We start from the raw sequence: 21,528 nt of genomic DNA, 5'->3' as shown, positions 1-21,528 counted from the left end.
CTTTTCTCTCTGTCTAGCGTCTCACCTGTGCTACCTACCTACTAGAAAATGACTTGAGAGGATCACCAATAAAGAATGTCATATTTGCATCAATGCATTGCTCTTCTTTCCAGGACATTATCCTATTAATCTTTAACAGCCTTAGTTCTTCTCTGATGCCTCCAACAGCTTGGAGAGGGGAACTGTTAAATTTTAATACATTTTACTATCTTTTTTGGTCATTATTCTTGTCAAGAGAAGGGAGTCAATCTGATATAAACTACTCTGGCATAGCTAGAAGTGGAAATTTCTTTACAAGATGTTTGCATTCTTCTCTATATATTCTTACCGAATATATTTTCCCCTTGTCATGTTTCACTTATTATTTCAGATGAAAGAGACTTTAAAGTATTATCATTACTTTATAAAATTTAGTTCTTGAATTTCTTTCCATTTATTTATACCTATACCATTTATACATTCTGTTTCTTTTTGGCCTGTAACTTCAATCTCATAATCCAAATTCTCTCTGTAAAGTCCATGTCTAAAATAGTATCCCCTGCAGTTCTCTTGATTAAATGGCTTATTTCTAACAGTACACAAAAGGAACTCTGATTTAAAAAAAAAAAAAAAAAAATGGCCTGCATACCTTTTGTTCGTTCCAGAATAAATTCTTTTCCTTTCATCATTTGTTTTATTCTCAAAAGAATTTCAAGCTCCCTTGCCTGAATATCCATCCTTGCTTTTAACAGTTTTTATAATACATTTTGCTTGAAGAGAATCTGAAACTCAAACTTCTCTGGGATGCCATAAATATTCTATTTCTATAAAATTTATATTCAAATAGCTGCTTCTTTATTATGTCATTCATGTAAGTAGTATTCTCAGTGAGAGAGATGACAAACAAATAATTACACGGATGCAGGCTTCATCCAAAGAATGCGAAGATCATGAATTTTACTAATAACATAGTCTCTTTCATGTCAGTAACAAGGTGTTTAAAAAAAAACTACTTAGTATAGTATTGTTCTAGATAAAGTTATTAGAAGGTTTGAGGTCCCATTTTGTAGGGGGAGAAAAATCTTATGAATGAATACTAAGGCTGCCTGCCACACAGGAGTCTTAAAAAATAAGTATAAAAAAATAAATCGGATATCACCAGAAAAATTTACCATAACAGCAGGGACTTTCCCACATCAAATTTCCTCCAGTTGTTTCTGAAAGCACCACAGAGCTTTGTCACATATGCTCCACAACAGACCCCACATGTGGTTATTCTGGCCTAAACTAAACTCCTGGTGAAGGCACCCTTTCCCTTTCTCTTCTGGTAGGAGCTCTGAGATCACCATTTGGCAGAAGAAGCTACACTATGGAAAATGGCCATTGCTAATGCTTAACCAGCCTAGGTGACAGACCCTTCCCTTAACTAAGGGATGTAGCTAAGTTCAGACTGCAGCAGATGACGAAAGTATACTGTCTTTTCTTTGATGTGTGGCCCCCAAATGAAGGGTGTCTTACAAATGCTACTAAAGGTGGTTACTCTTAACAGTTTAGTCTCAACTTGTTTTCAGGGTCCATTTGGGTGCTCCCAGCCAAAGTGAATAGAGTCAGGGTCAAATTATTCTAACCCCAGGAATGCTCTGAACATAACTGTGCCTAGGAGTATAGGTCACTTAAGACAAGTTAAGAAAGAATGATTTTTACCCTTCTTCAAGTCTAAGGTCCTATGATTGGCTCCTCTTGCTCAAGAATAACTAAAGAAGAAATGTCTCCTTCACAGGAAAGTCCTGCCCTTGACCACAGGAGGGTGGCCTTGCATCATGACCCCATCAGCACAATGACACCAAACATAATAACGCAGTGTCACTCCAGGTCTGTGCATTGCATGCAAAAACAAAACTAACCCCCACAAACTACTTAAGGAAGAGCCTATGCAGCTTCACAAGTTCACGCAAGAGTTTTGTCAGCAGCAGGCTCTCCATTCATAATCTTAGAAACCCTCCAAAAAAAATCACAAAGCCAAGTCTCAGAGGCATGGCCTGGGCTTGAGGACATGGTACATTTTGCATCACCAGACAGAGCATTCTGCAACAATGTCCTCCCGCCTGCAGATCCACCCACAGATGCTTGATTTACATTTGTATAACTCAATTATCCATTCAAGAGGGTTTTTGAGAAATAATAGTATGGCTCAGAAATAAGCTGAGCCTCTATTTTAGCAGAAATTTTGCTACGTTTTAAAAAGTTTTTCCAGCTTCTACTGATCGAGGTTTCAAAAAGCATTAGAGTTGCATTGACAACCAGTGTTCTCAATGACGCAAGAAGCAGAGTGGTCAGTGGGGTATAGGGCCAGCTAGCTCCTCTGGAGGTGGGAAAACTTGTGTTCTTGCCTTAGCCTTCGATTAACTGTTATTTAAATAATGACTTCATTAGTTATTATATACTAGTACTTATTAAAAAATGCAGTAAGACCTGACGATGTCTGGCAGTGAGGCAGAATGGCAGTTTAGTTGACCATGCAATGATACTAAAAGCTACCCAAAAAGAAAAGACACGGAAGTGTCCCTTTTAATAATTAAAATTCTTCTTCATTAGGTAGCTGGGTGGTCTGAACTCGCTCTGAAAGCTTCATAATTGGAAGGATAGATGGAATGGTGATACTTCAGCTGCCAGAAATTTACATCTGATAGATTGAGTGGTGGGAATGGGAATTTGTTTTTAGGGTAGATATCATCGTTTTGCAAGGTGTCACTTTAATGAGCATTTCAAAGTCAAGAACCTAATCATTTCCCTTTGGATATCTCTGGGCATGGCTGGAGAAACCAGCTGCAAATGCTTCATGCTGAGACACTAAGTATTCTGTTTAATAATGTTAAAGACTGGGGTGCCTGGGTGGCTCAGCTGGTTAAGCGTCTGATGTCGCCTCAGGTCATGATCTTGCGGTTTGTGAGTTCAAGTCCCGGGTCGGGCTCTGTGTTGACAGCTCGGAGCCTGGAGCCTGCTTCAGATTCTGTGTCTCCCTCTCTCTCTGCCCCTCCCTTACTCACTCTCTCTCTCTTTCTCTCTCAAAAACAAACATTAAAAAAATTAAAAATAACAATAATAATGTTAAAGACTGTGCTGTGGAAAGTAGCACATCTCTAATGAAGGATGTTTTAACTCCAAATTGAATGTCAGTTCCATAGCCTAAGAAGGAAAAAATGTTGGGGAGCACAAAGCCTGGATGAGGAAGGCAAAAGGGGAGGGTAGGAGTCAAGGACAGGAATGCTGGGGGTATACCTGCTCTTCCTCGGCCTGGACCCTCTGCACTGGTGCTTGGAATGGCTAATTCTGTCTAATCATTTGGATTTCCATTCAAATGTGACCTCCATAAAGAGGACTTCTCAAACCCTCCTGTTCACGGCAGCCTCCAAGATGGCTTCTCATCGTCACAGCCTTCAAAGAAAGAAAGGAAGTAACTTTCAAGCGTATCACTAAAGAAAAAAATTTACCACAGTTTATTTTTTCCCCTCTTTTGTGTGTAGGAGGATCATTTTTAATCAGTCATTCTTAGAAATTTATGACTCCAAGCAAAATTTCAAGAAGGAATTCCCATATTGTTTGTTAGGTAAAAATAAACATACTGAACTCTTCCTGCCATCTACGCGTTATCAACATTGTAACCAAAGAAGCTAGCCACAACTACATCACCAGTTCTGTTTTCAGTTTGCTTGCCAGTGCAGTTTTGTATTATCATGCATGCTATCTGTGAGGGGTAAGTGAGAGGATTCATTTTCAGAAATACCAAATAAAAGCAGTGCTGTCTAGTTAACAATGGGTTTACAACCTTCCCCTCCCCCACCCTGCCTCGCCCCACCAAAAATGGAGTTCCAAACCCTTGGACACTTCACTTCCTGGTTCTGGTTCATCTTCCCCTCTCTATTTTACCAGCTTATTGTCACGGGCTTTGCAATGGGCATGTGCCAAAGAACTGAAGTCTGTGTGTCACCTCAAGGAATGTACTTTTTGCCTTCCATGGGCCTAGGCGACTTCCAGGTAAGGCTATAACCGCCGTAGTACTCAGCCAATGAGGATTAAGGGGAGGGACTTGCACAGTAGGAGATAAATTGTCTGCTGTGACTGCCCAGATCGTGCCTGTCCATCAGACACCCGCTTGCAAGAACATTGATTAAAGCCTCACTTCAGGTTGGGCCAAGTCGGTCCCTCCTTGGATTGGGTCGGTGGGCTTATTTCTCCCACTATCTAGAACCTTTGAGGAATTAGTGATGAATTCCACTTCGCTAAGTGTGCAGTTTAGGCACGAGCCAATATTAACTGCTATTTGTACAAAGCAACATACTAAACTCCTTTTGGAGGGTTTAGAGAAATCAACATCTAAAGAGCTTTTAATGCAACTGGGAGGGAAGCAAGAAGGAAAGGAAGGGGCAAAGACATCACTGTTTAATGTGCGTCTACAAAGTCCTGTGATGTGTACTTTGTGTTTTATACTGTTCAGAGATCCTGTTGTGGATGACAGAAGCTGATTCTGGCATATTCAAACAGAAAGGAAATTAATAGTTAACCTACTGACTCTAAGAAATATGGAGAACTGGATTTGGAAAATGGTAAGGAATCAAGGAAATGTAAGCAGAAGAGCCTTGGCTCAGAAATACTCTGATTAAGATTATGCTGCTAAAACCTCTTGCACTAGCACTGAGACTGCTGGACCCTACCCACTGGACACTTACCACCACCCCAGGAAATAATCTTCGTCCCCTGGATAACTTTGTTCTTGTATTTCCCCAGATTCAAAGTTCCAGTTGGGCTTATGTTGGGACAAAGCTAGGTCATATGCTCACTCCTAGAAGCCAGGTAAGAAATGGAATGTATGCCCCATTTACCATAACAAGGGCAGGCGGAACTCTGCCCCCACCAAGACTGATTCATTTGTGAGTGAGGTTTGAAATGGAAAAAAAAGATTCAGATGCTGGGCACCCAACAAAATGGCAAGAACTCCCTGCTATCTACCACTTTGCTTTCTTAACACCCACATGCACCATTTGTCACTTATGTTAAAATAAACATCTACACATTAAAATAATCCTCCTGCCTAATAACACGGACCCATTATAGGGTAAAAAAATGTGCTCATCTTCCCAAAGGGAAATGGCCCAATGTCTCAATAGTTTCTGCAGTCAATTCCAAATTGAATATTTATTCTTGGTGGTATTTTATTTCTCCTCTAGTGATGATATAATCTCCTCGCTAACAACACATACACAACAGTGTGGTAGGAAAGAAAGGGAGAAAATTACTTGAAATATATGGCAAAATAAAGAAGTAAATACAAGTAAAGGCAACAATAGTCCCATCTATAACTTTTCACAAGCTGTTTATGATACATGGTATGTGTGACTTTCCTCTTCACCATCTACTTCATTTTCCCTTTTCTTTCAGAGAGCATCTTATTTCGCCAGGGTTTGGCTTTGGGGGCCCTTCCAATATAACGATGTCGTTGGCTTCATTAATTTTTTGCAGCTTGGCAGATGTACAACTTAGGTTCCATCTATACTTTTTCTTGTCCCCATTACATAGTGACAACCTTACATGTCCCTGATAGCCAAAATCAGTGACTCCAACCAGTTCCCCTTCCCCTTGCCTATTTGCCTCTTTGTTCAATAGTATGTAGAACTCCAAGTAGCCAGGTATCGAGTCTCAGCTTTAGTTTTCATAGAACCATTGCAGTCCTGTGGGGGCACTGCTCACGTGGATTCTAAAATATTGAATGCAACAGAGCCCAGGTATCAGTGGACACCCCCACTTCTACTCTTGGTTCCCAGACCTGTGTGCTTTGTCTAATTGGGAGCAAGTTTGCCTTAAAACACATTTCCGGGCAAAATTAATTTATCAAAAATGTTTTTAAGACATTTATACAGCTAAAATGACACTATTGTTTCTAAGGCTTTGAAATTCCTACATTTTGAAGAATTAAAATTTTGAAAATAAATTCAATATTGCCTTTAGAAAGCTACTTGTTCAATTAATAACACAGGAAATAATAGATGCTGGCAAGGATGTGGAGAAAAGGGAACCTTCTTACACTGTTGGTGGGAATGCAAACTGGTGCAGCCGCTCTGCAAAATAGCCTGGAAGTTCCTCAAAAAGTTAAAAATTGAACTACCCTAAGATCCAGCAATTGCACTACTGTGTATTTACCCAAGGATACAAAATACTGATTTGAAGAGGCATATGCATCCCTGTGTTCATAGCAACATTATCAACAATAGCCCAGCTACAGAAAGAGCCCGAATGTCCATCAACTGATTATTGGATAAAGAAAAGGTGGTATATACATACAAGGGAATATTACTCAGCCATTAAAAAGAATGAAATGTTGCCATTGGCAATGATGCGGATGGAGCTAGAGTGTATTATGCTAAGCGAAATAAGTCAATCCGAGAAAGGAAAACACCATATGATTTCACTCATATGTGGAATTTAAGAAACAACACAGACAAACATAGGGGAAGGGAGAAAAAAATAAAGAATGGGAAGCAAACCCAAAGAGAGTCTCAACTACAGAGAACAAACTGAGGGTTGATAGAGGGAGTTGGATGGGGGATGGGCTAAATGGGTGACAGGTATTAAGGAGGGCACTTGTGATGAGCACTGGGTGTTATACTTAAGGATGAGTCACTAAATCCTATATCTGAAACCAATTTTACCATATATATCAACTAACTAGAATTTAAGTAAAAACTTGTGGCATACCTAGGATCCAGGAAACGAAACCGAGAGCGTTCCCACACCCCGGAGGTTCTCGGCGGCATGGAGCACCCGCAGCCACAGAACTCTATAAATCATGGAAAAGCAAAATGGACAAATGAATGCTCCTCGCCCAGGAACACATTTACCATCTGACTATCCCCCTCAATGTCCTTCAGCAGCACCCCAAGGACCTGCAGGACATACTGGCTACCCTGACCCCCAGGTTGGCTATCCTGGCCCTCAGGCTGGCTACTCGATTCCACCAGCTGGTTATTCAGGTGCTGGCCCAGTAGGGTTTCCTGTCCAACCCCAGCCTGTGTATAATCAACCAGGTGGACCTGCGGGGGTACCATGGATGCCAGCACCACACCTCCATCAGGCTGTCCACCCGGATTGGAGTGTTTAAGTCAGATAGATCAGATACTGGTTCACCAACAAATTGAGCTTCTGGAAGTCATAACAGGTTTTGAAACTAATAACAAATATGAAATTAAGAACAGCTTTGGACAGAAGATTTACTTTGCAGCAGAGGATACAGACTGCTGTACCCGGAATTGCTGTGGGGTTTCTCGGCCTTTTACCATGAGGATTATTGATAATATGGGCCAAGAAGCTATAACTCTGGAGAGACCACTAAGGTGTGACAGCTGTTGTTGCCCTTGCTGCCTTCAGGAGATTGAAGTCCACGCTCCTCCTCGTGTACCTGTAGGTTATGTTACTCAGACCCGGCATCCATGCCTGCCAAGGTTTACAATTCAAAATGAGAGGAGAGAGGATGCACTAAAAGTTATTGGTCCATGTGTTGGGTGCAGCTGTTGTGCAGATGTTGACTTTGAGATTAAATCTCTGGATGAAGAAACTACCGTTGGCAAGATTTCCAAGCAGTGGACTGGTTTTGGAGAGAGGCATTTACAGATGCTGCTAGCTTTGGTATCCAGCTCCCTTTAGACCTTGATGTGAAAATGAAAGCCGTAATGCTTGGTGCATGTTTCCTCATTGATTTCACGTTTTTTTTGAAAGGAGTGGAAACAAAGAATAAAAAGAAGGAGTGTGGTAGGGGATTAATGAAAGCCTCCTCAGAAAGTGTGAAGTCCGTGTGCTTATTGGGACTATGTCAAGGAAAAACTAATTGGTTTTCTTTTCTTTATTGAAGTGACTTCCGGCATTTGTGAATTCTACTGTGATGCCTGGTATATGCGATGACTTTTCAAATTATAGGGTTTATTTTCCATATCACTTACCTATAAATGTTTTTATGCATCTTGCTTTGTTTTATACATTTTCTTTTTCATTGTGTATTTTAGAGAAAGGACATGTTAAGTTTTACATTTAGTCATGAAATTTCCTGTGGCAAGTTGTTCTGAACTATAATCTGTTTTATTTTCAACTTTTACACCAAATTAAGTCCTTATTAACTTTAAAATATAAATGTGCATTTTATTAAACATAGTTCTGATTTATTTCACATCCTGTGGCCACTCCACATCCATCGTGGCAAAGATGTCATCATCTGCTCAGCAGCCCTGTCACGTTCTTGACTTTCGCCATACTTGTGGCCAACTCAAATCCCTGTGTTTTGTCTGATGTTGTTGTTAATGCGGTATGTGAAAAAAATAACAATTATGTTATTTTGCAAATACTGTATATTCAAATAAGTTAAAAACGAATATAATTTGTTTCTTTTACAATTGTGTTAAAATAATACTTAATATTCATATTACCAGAGAAAAATAAAACATGTATTTGTTTTCTGTTCAGCGATCACAGTGTATTAAACTTCTTTTGTAAGCTAAATAAATAAATAAAAACTTGAAATTGAAAAAAAAAAAAACCTACTTGTTCAGATTCTCCAAGAATAAAAAGATACATAATCTATTTTAGTCAACCCACTATAACTACAGCATGGGCAGAGCAAGGTGGATACTTTGATATATTAATCATTACGATAATAACTAATGGAAAATATTATTCAAATATTAGCAGATATGTATAAGTGCTACTTAAACTGGAAATTTTTAATTTCAGTTTTTGTATCCTTACCCAATACTGAGTCCTTTTTCATGAAACTCTAGTATTACATGCTAAGTTTTATAGCCATAGAGATTCCCACTAAAGCTAATTATAAGGAAACATAAATTACGAGGCATGATAAACTAAATTCTGAACGTGCTATAAACATGTGTGCTTGTGATGAATTGTTACATTAATGTGCCTCAATAAATCTCACTTCCTATATCCAACCTTAGGTTGTCCCTTTCCTCACTGACTCTGGAATGTGGTCATGTGACTTGTTTTGACCAATGAGACAACAGCAAACATGATTCAAGCAGAAGCTTGATTTGGGTTTGCACATAGGACTTTCTCCCACTGAAACGCAGCCAGTGTCAGATGAAAAAAACCTGAGTAGGCCTCCCTGAAAATGAAAGACCACATGAAGGGAGAAACCCAGCCATTCCACTCACCCTAGCTGAGTCTGGCACCCTGAGGGTCTCTCGGCTACGCGCAACCGTGTGACTAAGTCCAGGTGACTGCAGCACAATTGACTAATCTACCAACAGAACTATGATAAATAGTCGTTGTTTTAGATTCCTAAGTTTTGGGGTGTTTTCGTATACAGCATATCTGATAGATGATGCTACAAATATCCTCTGTTATTAATATTGAATCCTGTCTGCGCATGAATGAACGGGATGGAGAAAGAATGAATGGGAACAATAAGATTGTCCTGGAAACCTCTAGAAGAGCAAGAAAACTATCCCTTTGAAAAATATAGTGCATGCTTTTCTGAGGATAAAGGGGCACATGTTTGTCTGAGTATGGTAGTAGAGACAATAACCACAGCCTACAACTTTTCCTTCTATCAGAGTCATGATTTAATTAGTAACTATTGGTTGAGCATGTGGTGTGCTCTGGGCTCTTTCCTCGACTTGTCTCACTCAATACCTTTCTCAGTAACTTGGATGAAAATGCGGCAGTAGGCTTATCAAAAGTACACATGGCAAAAGCTTGGAATGGGAAACATTTAATGGTGGAATCATCATTCCAAAATGTCAAGTTGGAATAGTGAGCCAAACCTATCAGTTCAGTAGGAATACAAGTTAAATCCTTAGGTTCAAAGCAGCAGCTTGGTTCAAAATACACGAGCACAGAATTAGAGAATCATATTTAAAACATACCACATTAACAACAACATCAGACAAAACACAGGGATTTGAGTTGGCCACAAGTATGGCGAAAGTCAAGAACGTGACAGGGCTGCTGAGCAGATGATGACATCTTTGCCACGATGGATGTGGAGTGGCCAGAAGGGCAACAACGGTCCCCTGATCTCTGCTTCGGTCAGGCTATAGCCTGTATATGCTGTTTATTTCTAGACCCTTGAGGCAATACATAGAAGAAACATGGACAAAACAGAGGAAGAAAATTTAGGGGAGGAAAGGTCTGAAGACTGTGTCAGATGGCGAACAGTTGAAGCAGGAATCATTGCCCAGAAGGGATAAGGTTTTCAAACATCTGAAGGGCTGTCATGAGGAAGTGATTTGAAATGTATTGTCTCTCGCTCCTGATTCCAAATGCCTACTCAGGGTCTGAAAGGAAAACTGTCACCATGGCTTTACCATATGGTTTTCAAGCACAGCTGCTGGCGGGCAGATCTTTATACAGCACATCCTTTCACAGAGAATGTCAAGGGCTGGGGCATCCTTGAAGTCTGACCCTTCCCCTCTGGAAACATGCCCTGAACTAAACATCAAAAACGTCAGAGAAATTTTTCCCTCTATTTCTATTACATTCTAGAATGGCTGCAGGAGGGAGCCTCCAAAATGGAAGCAGCCCGGAGGTACTGGAATGAGACACTTTTCTCTATCTCCTCAGAGGAACATATTGAGAGAACTAAATCTCTCTACAACCCTAAGGACCTTATTTTTTCTTCATACAAATTTACTGAGCATTGACTCTGGGCCAGGCACTGGGCTAAGACTGCTGAGATAAAGCACGCTGTCTTTGTTCCCAAGTCCAGTGGGGTTATAGGCAAATAGACCATGGCAATTAAATTGGATGAAATGCCGTAATCATGGCTATTCTCCTAGGTAGATCTTACAGCTCCTGCTTGACACTAGTATTAATAAATTGTTTTGATTCTTCTAAATTTTTCTAAACTTAATTCTAAGTCTTCTGGGGATTAAAAGATGCATACCTATTGAGAAAGATGGTTCCCTTTCTAATTAATTGAGCTTACTATTACCATTATTTATTACTGTTACTATTAATTACTATTACTATTACTAGTTATTACCATTTATTACTATGAGAGACCGATGGAAGATCTAGATCCTTCCCAAGACCTGAGAATTAATGCAAAACTCTACTCATAGTAATCATGCTAATAATTCCATAACTCTAATAGTAGTTATCATCTAGCCCACTTTCCTGGATTTATATTATAAACAATTTCTAATTCTTTCATCTACCTATAGAAATCTACAGATCCTATCTAGGATGCTCCATCTGATGTGCTCGGGATTCTTAAGCTATGTAAATATCTCTTTGAGTCTAAAGACTTATAAATTGAAAACATCATAAAATATGCAGATGCCTTCCCATTTAATTTTTTCATAATCAATGTTTTCTGTTCCATGATCAGTCCATAGACGCTATGAAACTACTTGCAAGTAATTCTTAATATAAACACTGAAAATTTAACAATTCATGAGTTGTAATCCATAGCAATTTTTCCAGTACCTTTCCATCTTACAATGTGTAGGCAAATTTTTTCTTAAATAGAGGATCTCAAATACCAAGATTTTAAAATATCAATGAGCTGTTAGACCTAATTCCCTCCAAATTACAACTTAATGCACACACACAAAAATTTCCACTCTCTGCCAGCACATGAATGAAGTAATAAGGAAAACTGGAGTACAACCACCAAAGACGGCACAGGAAGCAGACATTTGGGAAAGCAATTCTACTTTAAAAATGGATTTTTAAAAAAAAGCAAGTCATTTAAAATACTTGTCATGCTGAATACGTGATTATGGCTTCAAATCGCTATTTAGTTATACTGCATATCATGGCTATTGAGACTTCACTTCTGCAGCCTATGGAATGTTAAGTTGAAACACAAGACAGTTGGGGTGCCTGGGTGGCTCGGTCGGTTAAGCGTCCGACTTCGGCTCAGGTCATGATCTCACGGTCTGTGAGTTCGAGCCCCGCGTGGGGCTCTGTGCTGACAGCTCAGAGCCTGGAGCCTGCTTCCGATTCTGTGTCTCCCTCTCTCTCTGACCCTACCCCATTCATGCTCTGTCTCTCTCTGTCTCAAAAATAAATAAACATTAAAAAAATAAAATTAAAAAAAAAAAAAGAAAAAGAAACACAAGACAGTCATTCACTTTTTAAAGAAGATTTGTAGTGAAAGGAAAAAAAGCACTTACCTAAATATGTAAAAAGAAGGAAAAAGGTAGTATAAGGGGTGGGATTTTTTTTCTCTTTAAAATGTCCTCCTAGAGCTACCAAAAAATTTGCATTTGTAAGATGATTGGTACAAATACCTCTGAATTAACAAGAAGAGACATGCCAGGACCACAGGTGAGACCGGGTATATGACACTAACTGGACTTCACTTTCAGTTTCTCTGGCTTCTGCAGGGCAGTCTTCTATAGTTTCTTGGTGAGCCACCTCAGCCTCTTCTCTTTTGTTTGCATTTATTTTTGTCCTAAGGTTTGTCCTGTCCTGCTTCAATGTTCACCAGCAGGCTGGGCTGACAGCCTTGCCATTGCCCCTTTAATTCTTCTTGTCCCGCTCCTCCTGTTGAAGTCACCCTCTTTTGTTCCCCATGGTGGTATTTGCGTCTTACCTTTGCTTTTTAAAGACATTTGCATGGTATACATTCTTTCCCATTCTTTGCGTCATTTAAAGAGCGATACAAATGTAGCAGCACTCTCAACAACAGCCAAACTATGGAAAGAGCCCAAATGACCATCGAATGATGAATGGGTAAAGATGTGGTGTGTATATATACAATGGAATATTACTCAGTGATCAAAAAGAATGAAATTTTGCCATTTGCAATAATGTGGATGGAACTAGAGTGTATTATGCTAAGTGAAATAAGTCAGAGAAAGACCAATTATCATATGGTTTCCCTCATATGTGGAATTTAAGAAACAAAACAGATGAACATAGGGGAAGGGAAGAAGAAATAAAATAAAAAGAGAGGGAGGTAAACCATAAGAGACTCTTAAATACAGAGAACAAGCTGAGGGTTGCTGTAGGGGTGTTGGGTGGGGGGGGATGGGATAAACGGGTGATGGGCATAAAGGAAGGCACTTGTTGGGATGAGCGCTGGGTGTTACAGGTAAGTGATGAATCACTAAATTCTACTCCTGAAACCAATGCTACTTGAATTTAATTTTTTTAAAAAGCTTTAAAACAAGTGATGCCAATGACTTTTGGGTATTTCCCATGGCTTCTGTCTTAGAGTCACAAGTTATGGAGTCTTTCTAATGACATTCCTACCTTGTGTCAGAAAATGCCTTCTAACTGATACATTTAGGATTAACTCATTTCTGTCATCTTTATGCGTACAATAAATAAGCCAATAATGCCAAGTAAATAACAAGGCTCAGCAATAATAAATGCTAGTCCCTTCATCTTTTTTTCAAATACTTAGTTATCTTTTTTCTTTTTGTTCATCATTAGGGAATCATAGCTTTTTAATAGATTAAATGTATTTAAGGGGACTGAAGGATTTATTATCATTTTTAATGTCACAACTTTTCACTTCACTTAGGCACTTTCTTGTCTTTTAGATATGAATTTATTTATTTTGAAAGCTTTCTTTCTGGCACAACTATCCAAGTTGTATACCTAGATCATGCATAGACTGAGATATTTCTCCAAGGACCCTTAGTTTCTTTTAGTGAAAAAACAGAGAGACCAAGAACTACATAATAGCTCGCAGCATGGGATAACATTGCTCCTAGGTTATTTCAGTATCAAAGCTACAAATGTTTTCTTCCTTTTTTTTGTTTTTAAAGCTCAGGCCCATGGTGGAGCCCAATGCCAGGCTTGAACTAACAACCCTGAGATTAAGACCTGAGCTGAGATCAAGAGTTGGGCACTTAACCGACTGAGCCACCCAGGTGCCCCTGCAAAAATTTTCTTTTAAAGTTTACATTAATATTTCTAATTCTGTTCTTAAATTACGATGTACCTCCTTAATTTGAGGAATCCTATAATCATAGCACCTTTTCTCTTCTACAAGTAAGAATAATTTCTTATCTTCTTTACTTGACTAAGAGCCCCAAAAGACTCACCCTAACATCAATATGAGCCATGAAGTATTGAATAGAGTACACCATTCTATATGTAGTTACTTTTGTTTCGAGAGGGGATCCTGGAAAGGATGTGCATTCCAGGTACTTGGTTCTAAGTTCGTTCTGCAGCCTTCATTCTTCGTAGCTGCGTAGATGCTTGTTTGACAAATGGTTTGTTTCTCTTGTTTCAATTGGTTTAGAGTCTGAGGTCCTCGGCATTCTCACAGCTGCCAATTCCGCGTCTTGGCAAGTGGAGGCTTTGGGTCACTACTCCTTTCTTGGTGCTAATGCTAATATTCAGCTTCAGAAGACAGCACAAAACTAGTCCAGTCCACTCTGAGAGGATGGAAAGAGTTTTAATTTGTGGTCCACTAATACTGTGCAATTAAAAATACAAGTTCATTTATCTAAGTGCATGAGTGCATGCTGCGCAAATTGATTCTTCTTACTCCTCTCTAATTTCTAGTAATTTCTATTTCACACATTTAATTAAAACTTAGCTCTCCCAAATTTTGCCCTTTCCTGATACTCTTTAAATGTATCTCCCTCCCCTTCCTGAGCCCCAAGCACTTCCTTGTATATACCATTCACCGTGTCCTCATTTCCTTAGCAGCTTAACAGATCATAGAATGTTTTATTTGCATTTTAGGAACCCAATTGATTCTCTTAGTTCCACTTCATTCTAGGACCAAGTCAGTTCAAAGTGTTTAATTTTCTGTAGAGAGATCAAGGAAAGGCGCTGTGTGCAAATAACATTACATGTAAACTTGGGCTTCGGAGGCTTAGACACAAAGTCTCCTTTGACCTACGATCAAACATTCATATATTTTGAATATATCATCTGATAAAATTTCACTTATCAATCAAAAATACATATGTCTTTAATTTAATTACAGATGATACCAGTATAGAACTCGAGTTTCTCAGAGGCCTCTGAATAAATAAAAGTATCTGTTACTTAAAATGTTATGAATTCAAGCTTCCAAAAACTACTTTAGAATATCAGAAAATATGCAGAATATATCAAAATTGGACAGTTTGGTAGAAATATTACGCACATTTACCTAACAAAATTGCATATTTTCACTTTTTTTTAAATGTTTTTAATTTTGAGAGAGCAAGAGAGAGAGCATAAGCAGGGGAGGGGCAGAGAGAGAGAGGGAGACACAGAATCCAAAGCAGGCTCCAGGCTCTGAGCTGTGGCACAGAGCCTGATTCAGGGCTCGAACTCACGGACCAGGAGATCATGACCTGAGCCAAAGTCGGAAGCTCAACTGACTGAGCCACCCAGGTGCCCCTAAACTTATTTTAATGTTTTCTTATATATTTTTTTAAGAGACTGAGAGAGAGAGCACAAGCAGGGGACAGGCAGAGAGAGAGGGAGACACAGAATCCAAAGCAGGCTCCAGGCTCTGAGCTGTCAGCACAGAGCCCGATGCAGGGCTCGAACTCACGAACCATGAGATCATGACCTGAGCCAAAGTCGGAAGCTCAACCCACTGAGCCACCAAGGCGCCCCTATTTTTGCTTGTTTTTATGCAGAAATCTAATCTATGTCACTTAACCTTACAGCGAAAACCACAAATCACATTAAATTTCCCAGTTTCATTATATGATGCAGGAAGGTTACACTTCAAAATTTAACGGGCTTTTAATCCAGAATGACCCAATTTGGAAAAACGACCAGATTATTTTTTTGTTGTTGCTATTGCTCAACCTTTATCTTTCCAGAACTGGGGCTTTTGCTACTATGACGCATTTTATTTTATTTTATTTTATTTTTTTTAATTTTTTTTTAACGTTTATTTATTTTTGAGACAGAGAGAGACAGAGCATGAACAGGGGAGCGTCAGAGAGAGAGGGAGACACAGAATCTGAAACAGGCTCCAGGCTCTGAGCTGTCAGCACAGAGCCCGATGCGGGGCTTGAACTCACTGACCGCGAGATCATGACCTGAGCCGAAGTCGGCCGCTTAACCGACTGAGCCACCCAGGCGCCCCACTATGACGCATTTTAAATGGCGACTTTTTTCCCATCTCAGAACTTTACTCAGGCCCACGCTTCCCATCCCTTCCTTGGCCTTATTTCATTCTTATTAGCACAAAGTCAAATGTCTCTTTTTGAGCTTAAATCTATGGTATAAAAAAGTATTCACTTAAAGCAGCGTAATTCATATAATATTTAACTTTATCTACATACATTGACACATAATGCCATTCAAGCAAAATATTCAAATACAAATTGTTCATACACACTTCTGACCAATAAAGCTTCATAATTTCAATTAAGTGTATGTTTTTTTAATGTTTATTTATTTTATTTTTCAGAGAGAGAGAGGAGCATGAGCAGGGGAGGGGCAGAGAGAGAGAGAGAGAGAGGGAAACAGAGAATCCCAAGCAGGCTCTGCATTGTCAGCACAGAACCCAATGCGGGGCTTGATCTCACAAACCCATGAGATCGTAACCTGACCTGAAATCAAGCGTGAGGTTCTCACCCTACTGAGTCACCCAGGTGCCCCAAGTGTATGTTTTTTTTAATTGTTTACTTGTTGTTGCCTCCCCTCAAAAGACACTCATTCTTTAGATTCTAAGATCTCTGGATTTTAAATTGTGAATTTTAAAACCTTACATTAGTTGCCTATTTTGTTTTGCTTTGTTGTTGTTGTTGTTGTTGTTTAAGGAAAGGCACAATCCTTTTTGTTAATGTATAGAGTAGTTTATGATGATACATATTTTAGTATGCACTCTGGGGGGGAGTTAGTTGATCTTTATCTCCATCCAATGACTCTGAAAGTAAGGTTCAGGCCATGTTCAAGTGTTCATTCCTGTGAACAGATTCCTTCTGGTGAACATCCCTTGTCTCATTCACTGGGGACACCCAGGACAGCACTTCCTTTGGTGAGAACTCAAACCTGTTAGTTTTAGGCTGTCCTCTTCTAATCTATGGGGATACAGTGATCATGCCTCAGGCATTTATTTTTATTTCTAGACAACCAAGAGAAGGCTTCCTGGGATCCCTTCAGGAGGGATATATGGTGGTTTGCAGGGATGCCGCGGGAAGGTAGATGCAGGGCTAAGAGCAACAGCAGAGGTTTCAGAGATTCGCTGAGGCACTCATATCTCGGCAGCCGAGTATCACTACTTTTTAATAATAGTGGACATTTTTCCCAATAAAGTGCTTAACGCTATTATCTTTTGCGATTGATGGCACTCTACAGAAACGTGAGAAGATCCCCTTGAATTTTTCCTTCATGTTTTTAATGCTTTTGCAACCTCTCTTGGGTACCTGTGAGAAAGACACTTAGGAATTTGTCCTTCCCAGATACCATGATTCCATCTGGCCATAGTGAACCTAGGACCACCATGATGCACAAAGCTGGGTGGGGACCCTTTATTTTGATTCATTAATGACCCTTGGAGTTAGGCAGCAAGCCAGCTCTGAGAGGATCCAACTACAATATGGGACCACTGCTGGTTAATTCAAATCCAAATGGGTATAGAATGGGTCCACAAAATCATTTAAAGATGAATGCAAAAGGTAAGGTGCTTCCTCCCCAGTCCTTGAAATTGAACCAAGGAGCACAAATGGTAAATTAATCTAGTCCAGGAACAACCAGTCACGTAAGAGATTATTCAGAGCCAGAAATGCTCTTAAAGACTAGATAGGCAGGCAAACTCAATTAATGGTCTGTCTCTAAAACAACAAAGCTTAAGCATCCCATACCACAAAAAGGAAGTAAGGAAGAGATATAATAAAAAGGATTCAAAAAGTAAGGTGTTAGAGTCTAAGCATTCGCCCACCTGATCTTATCCCACCGACCACCTCTGCCATTCTCAGGGTCTGTGTTGTTCCAGATCCTATCATATCCACATCAAACTATTGGGAGGAAAATAACATGCTTAGAATTTCAAAATAGATCCATGGGATCTCCCGGGTGCTTCAGTCAGTTAAGCGTCCAACTCTTGATTTCAGCTCAGATCATGATCTCACAGGCTCTACCCCAGCATCGGGCTCTATGCTGACAGCATGGAGCCTGCTTGGGATTCTCTTCCTCCCTCTCTCTCTATTTCTCTCTCTCTCTCTCTCTCTCTCTCTCAAAATAAATAAACTTAAAAAAAAAATAGGTCCAGACTCTGTGCTAAGAACTGCATTGCAAGAGGGAAGGAAAAGAGAACCCACCAGCTTGTCGCTAGAAAACCACCACACCCCTATTTTTTTAACACATCAAAATGACAGTCTTCCTTAAACACAAGTTCAACCTTAGACCCTTTCTGAGAATTGCTCTGTGATCAGCAGGGGAAGAGGAGCCTCATGACACTCATGAAGAAGAATCAAAAGAACCTTTGATACTAAACAGAGAAGAGAAAGATGAACCTTGTAGTCATTAGTCACCAAACCTCAAAAAAGGGTTTTGAAGGAAATGCCTTTGTCAAATCTTTGAAAGGAGGCACAATTGCTTTTGTGGTAAAACACAATGGATCTATCATTTTGGGAAACTATTCCTTTATTTAACTAGTGACAAGTAGTGCTAGCTTATTAGGAAGGGCTGATTTATTTTTCTTCACAATGTCGTCTACCTCAGGACAGGTCAGGGTGGCTTTGGACAAAACCTCTGAGTCCAAGGAAGATGACAAGGTAATCTCTGAGGTCCCTTCCCTTGTCAAGATTCTGCAGATGCTGCAAAAGCCATCAAATCCCAGAAAAAGGAAGCATGAGAAGAGGGGGAGGGTTGGGGGATAGGATACACCTGTCGGTCCATAACCGTGGGTGGGCTTGGCAACCTCAAAGTTGGGACCATCAGCAATTGGCATTTTCAACCTTCATCACTGCCTTCTTGTTGCCATTAATTTTGGTATCTTGTGATCATAGCTCTTTCAAATGGGGTGTGTATTCCACATTTCCTCTAGGGAATATGAACCAGAGGATGTGGGATGTGAAAGTAACAGTTCCCCTGGAGTTCAGGAGCTTCTGCCCCCAGAATTGTTATGAATATTCAAATGTGAGCAGGATTTTCCTGATGGTCTGCAACAACAAGCAGACCCCCCACCCAAGGAACATCCTAGAACTCTGCTGGGCAAACTGCTGATGACACACGTTTTAGACAGGACTAAGGGGAGACATGTCTCCATGCTTCAACCATGCGGCCTTTGAGCCCACTTGCTGGCACTCAGACGATGGAACAGTGAAGCCTGTTCCAGGAGAATGTCATTGCTGCAGACCTGGGCAGCTCTACCCTCAGTGGACACATTATAGATGAACAAGGCAACACACAGTCCCACACTCCCAGATCTCTACGACATTCGGCAATGAAGTAGGGAGAGGCTTTTCCAAGATGAAATATCCAATGTTATACAATGTGACAGACTTTATTCTGTCTTCCTTGGACAAAATATTGACACAAGCCAAGTCTCCCTTGTAGAATCCATGCAGCAAAATCATAATTCAGATTAAACAGAGAATCCATGTAAGAAGCTGACTCCAAAATGTATCCGCATTATTTATAAGAAGAAATCCATGATCAAATTGTTATCGTGAAAAAAATTTTAAGTGTAATCAAATAAGGCCACTTAAAAAGAGGAGCTCTTTCCAAGCACAAGTGTAGCACCCAGTATTTATGCAAGTTTCGAATGATTTATTTTATTCATGAAAGCTAGTTCACATTGCCCTGTCTAGAGAAAATCTTTGTTTGCCTAATTCTTGCTTATAATTAATAAAACCAAATTCTTTTCATAGGAAGTGAATCATAATTGCACTTCTGAAGACCACCTGTGCACAGCTAGTGCAAATTAAAGAGGCATCACCGTAAGAATCGAGCCATTGTGACCTGCTGCCTACTTTTGAATTTAGACTAACTGAAAATAATTTCTGCTTGGCCACAGTCCTACATTTTCCCCTTTTCCAGAAACAGAGAGATGATGTCTGATGAGTAGGAACAGAATTTACAAAGATTTGCTCCTCACCACAAGCCAATCTAACCCAGGTACACCATGACCAAGAGATAATACAATACATTCCCAGATATAAACGTTTCTAGACAGCAACAATTCCAAAATACTATTAGTGTATAAAATATTAATTTCCATTTCACAGGCTTCACTTAAGCATATCATTATTGGAATTAGTTAACATAGATTATGTATTCATTATATAGACCACATTTGTTGTGTTGTCTTATAACAGTCATATAAAATAGGTAGTCCTTATCTTACAGAGAAGGAAACTGAGGAAGTTAAAATATAGTCTAAGTAAAAGACAGATCTAGAATTAATATGCAACCTGCCTGATTTTCAGGCATATAATCTTAATTATTACATGATTTCTGCTTCCCTTAAATCCATAGTAAAAAAGTATAGAATTAATAAACTCTTATATTTGAAAGATGTATTAAGTGAGTCATTTAATCTAAGTCTCTCCCACCCCAGGTAGGAATTTCTTCTTCAGTGTCTTTAAAAGAAAGAACAACCAAGACTTTATGAGATATTTCTGGTACTGGAGCTTCTGATTTTGGGTAATAGTTCATTTCATTGTTGGATCACTGTAATGATTAAACAGATCTCCCTGATTCCAAGGTGGCATTGTAAAAATTTTTCTGATCTCTTTTTCCTCTAAAATTCTATAGCAAACAAGAACAAGAAAAAGAAAAAGAAACTGTAACATCAATGAAACCAGAATTGAATCTGTAAATCTCAAACCATAATGAAGACTAGAACAAAACACATAATAGTAAATGATCCAACAGAAAAAGGGTGCTTCACAGAAATGGTTTAGCAGGATGAGGGAAAGACAGTGGGAAAGTTAGAAGCAATATCATTTTCTTGGTAGATTTTGTTTTGTTTTGTTCAATATTTTCTAAATATTTTATTTATTTTTGAGAGAGAGAGAGAGAGAGAGAGAGAGAGAGAGTGCAAGCATGGGAGGGGCAGAGAGAGGGAGACACAGAATCTAAAGCAGACTCCGGGCTCTAAGCTGTCAGCACAGAGCCTTACCCAGGACTCAAACTCATGAGATCATGACCTGAGCCTATTCCACTGACTGAGCCACCCAGGCACCCCTTTTCTTGGTATATTTTGAAAAAACTAAAGAATTTGAGGTTAATATTCAGCAAGTAGAGGTTCTATCAAAAATATTAGTAGAGCTGATTTTATGGGTTGGGTTTTGGTTGTTGGCTTTTAATTAGGAGAATGGTCAGACCCAAGGGTCCCCAATCGCACCTAAAAAAGTAAAGTAACCTCTCTCCATCCTTTCAGGATACCTGAGGATTGTTCTCTGGGGAAGCTTCACCAGAAAGACTGCACTCAGAGTTATGGGGCCCAGAGGAGGAAGAGGGTGAGCAACAATAATAAAGTGGGAAGGAAGTTAAAGCTGTAAGTCTCTAGATTTAAAAACCATTAAACATCCAACACAATAAATGGGGGAAAAAATGCACATCAAATTTTATCATTGTGAAACTTCAGAATATAAAGGATAAAGAGAAGATTCTAAAGGT

General features: G+C 39.5%; 2 protein-coding genes across 3 annotated transcripts in view; one reads left to right on the top strand and one right to left on the bottom strand.

Moving 5' to 3' along the window:
• Positions 1-21,528, bottom strand: part of HECA (hdc homolog, cell cycle regulator) — a 232,788-nt gene that overhangs the window by 69,213 nt on the left and 142,047 nt on the right. The gene's annotated exons all lie outside the window — the stretch shown is intronic.
• Positions 7,007-8,330, top strand: LOC102956918 (phospholipid scramblase 1-like). The gene is given in 2 exon segments (XM_042987234.1): positions 7,007-7,621; positions 7,624-8,330. Coding segments are annotated over 2 exon segments (798 nt in total). The 5' UTR covers positions 7,007-7,077; the 3' UTR covers positions 7,878-8,330.

Source organism: Panthera tigris, chromosome B2 (assembly GCF_018350195.1).
Source record: "Panthera tigris isolate Pti1 chromosome B2, P.tigris_Pti1_mat1.1, whole genome shotgun sequence".
In the NCBI taxonomy this organism is placed as follows: domain Eukaryota; kingdom Metazoa; phylum Chordata; class Mammalia; order Carnivora; family Felidae; genus Panthera; species Panthera tigris.
Note: the sequence above shows the minus strand (reverse complement) of the source record. Positions and strands in the feature narration are given on the sequence as shown.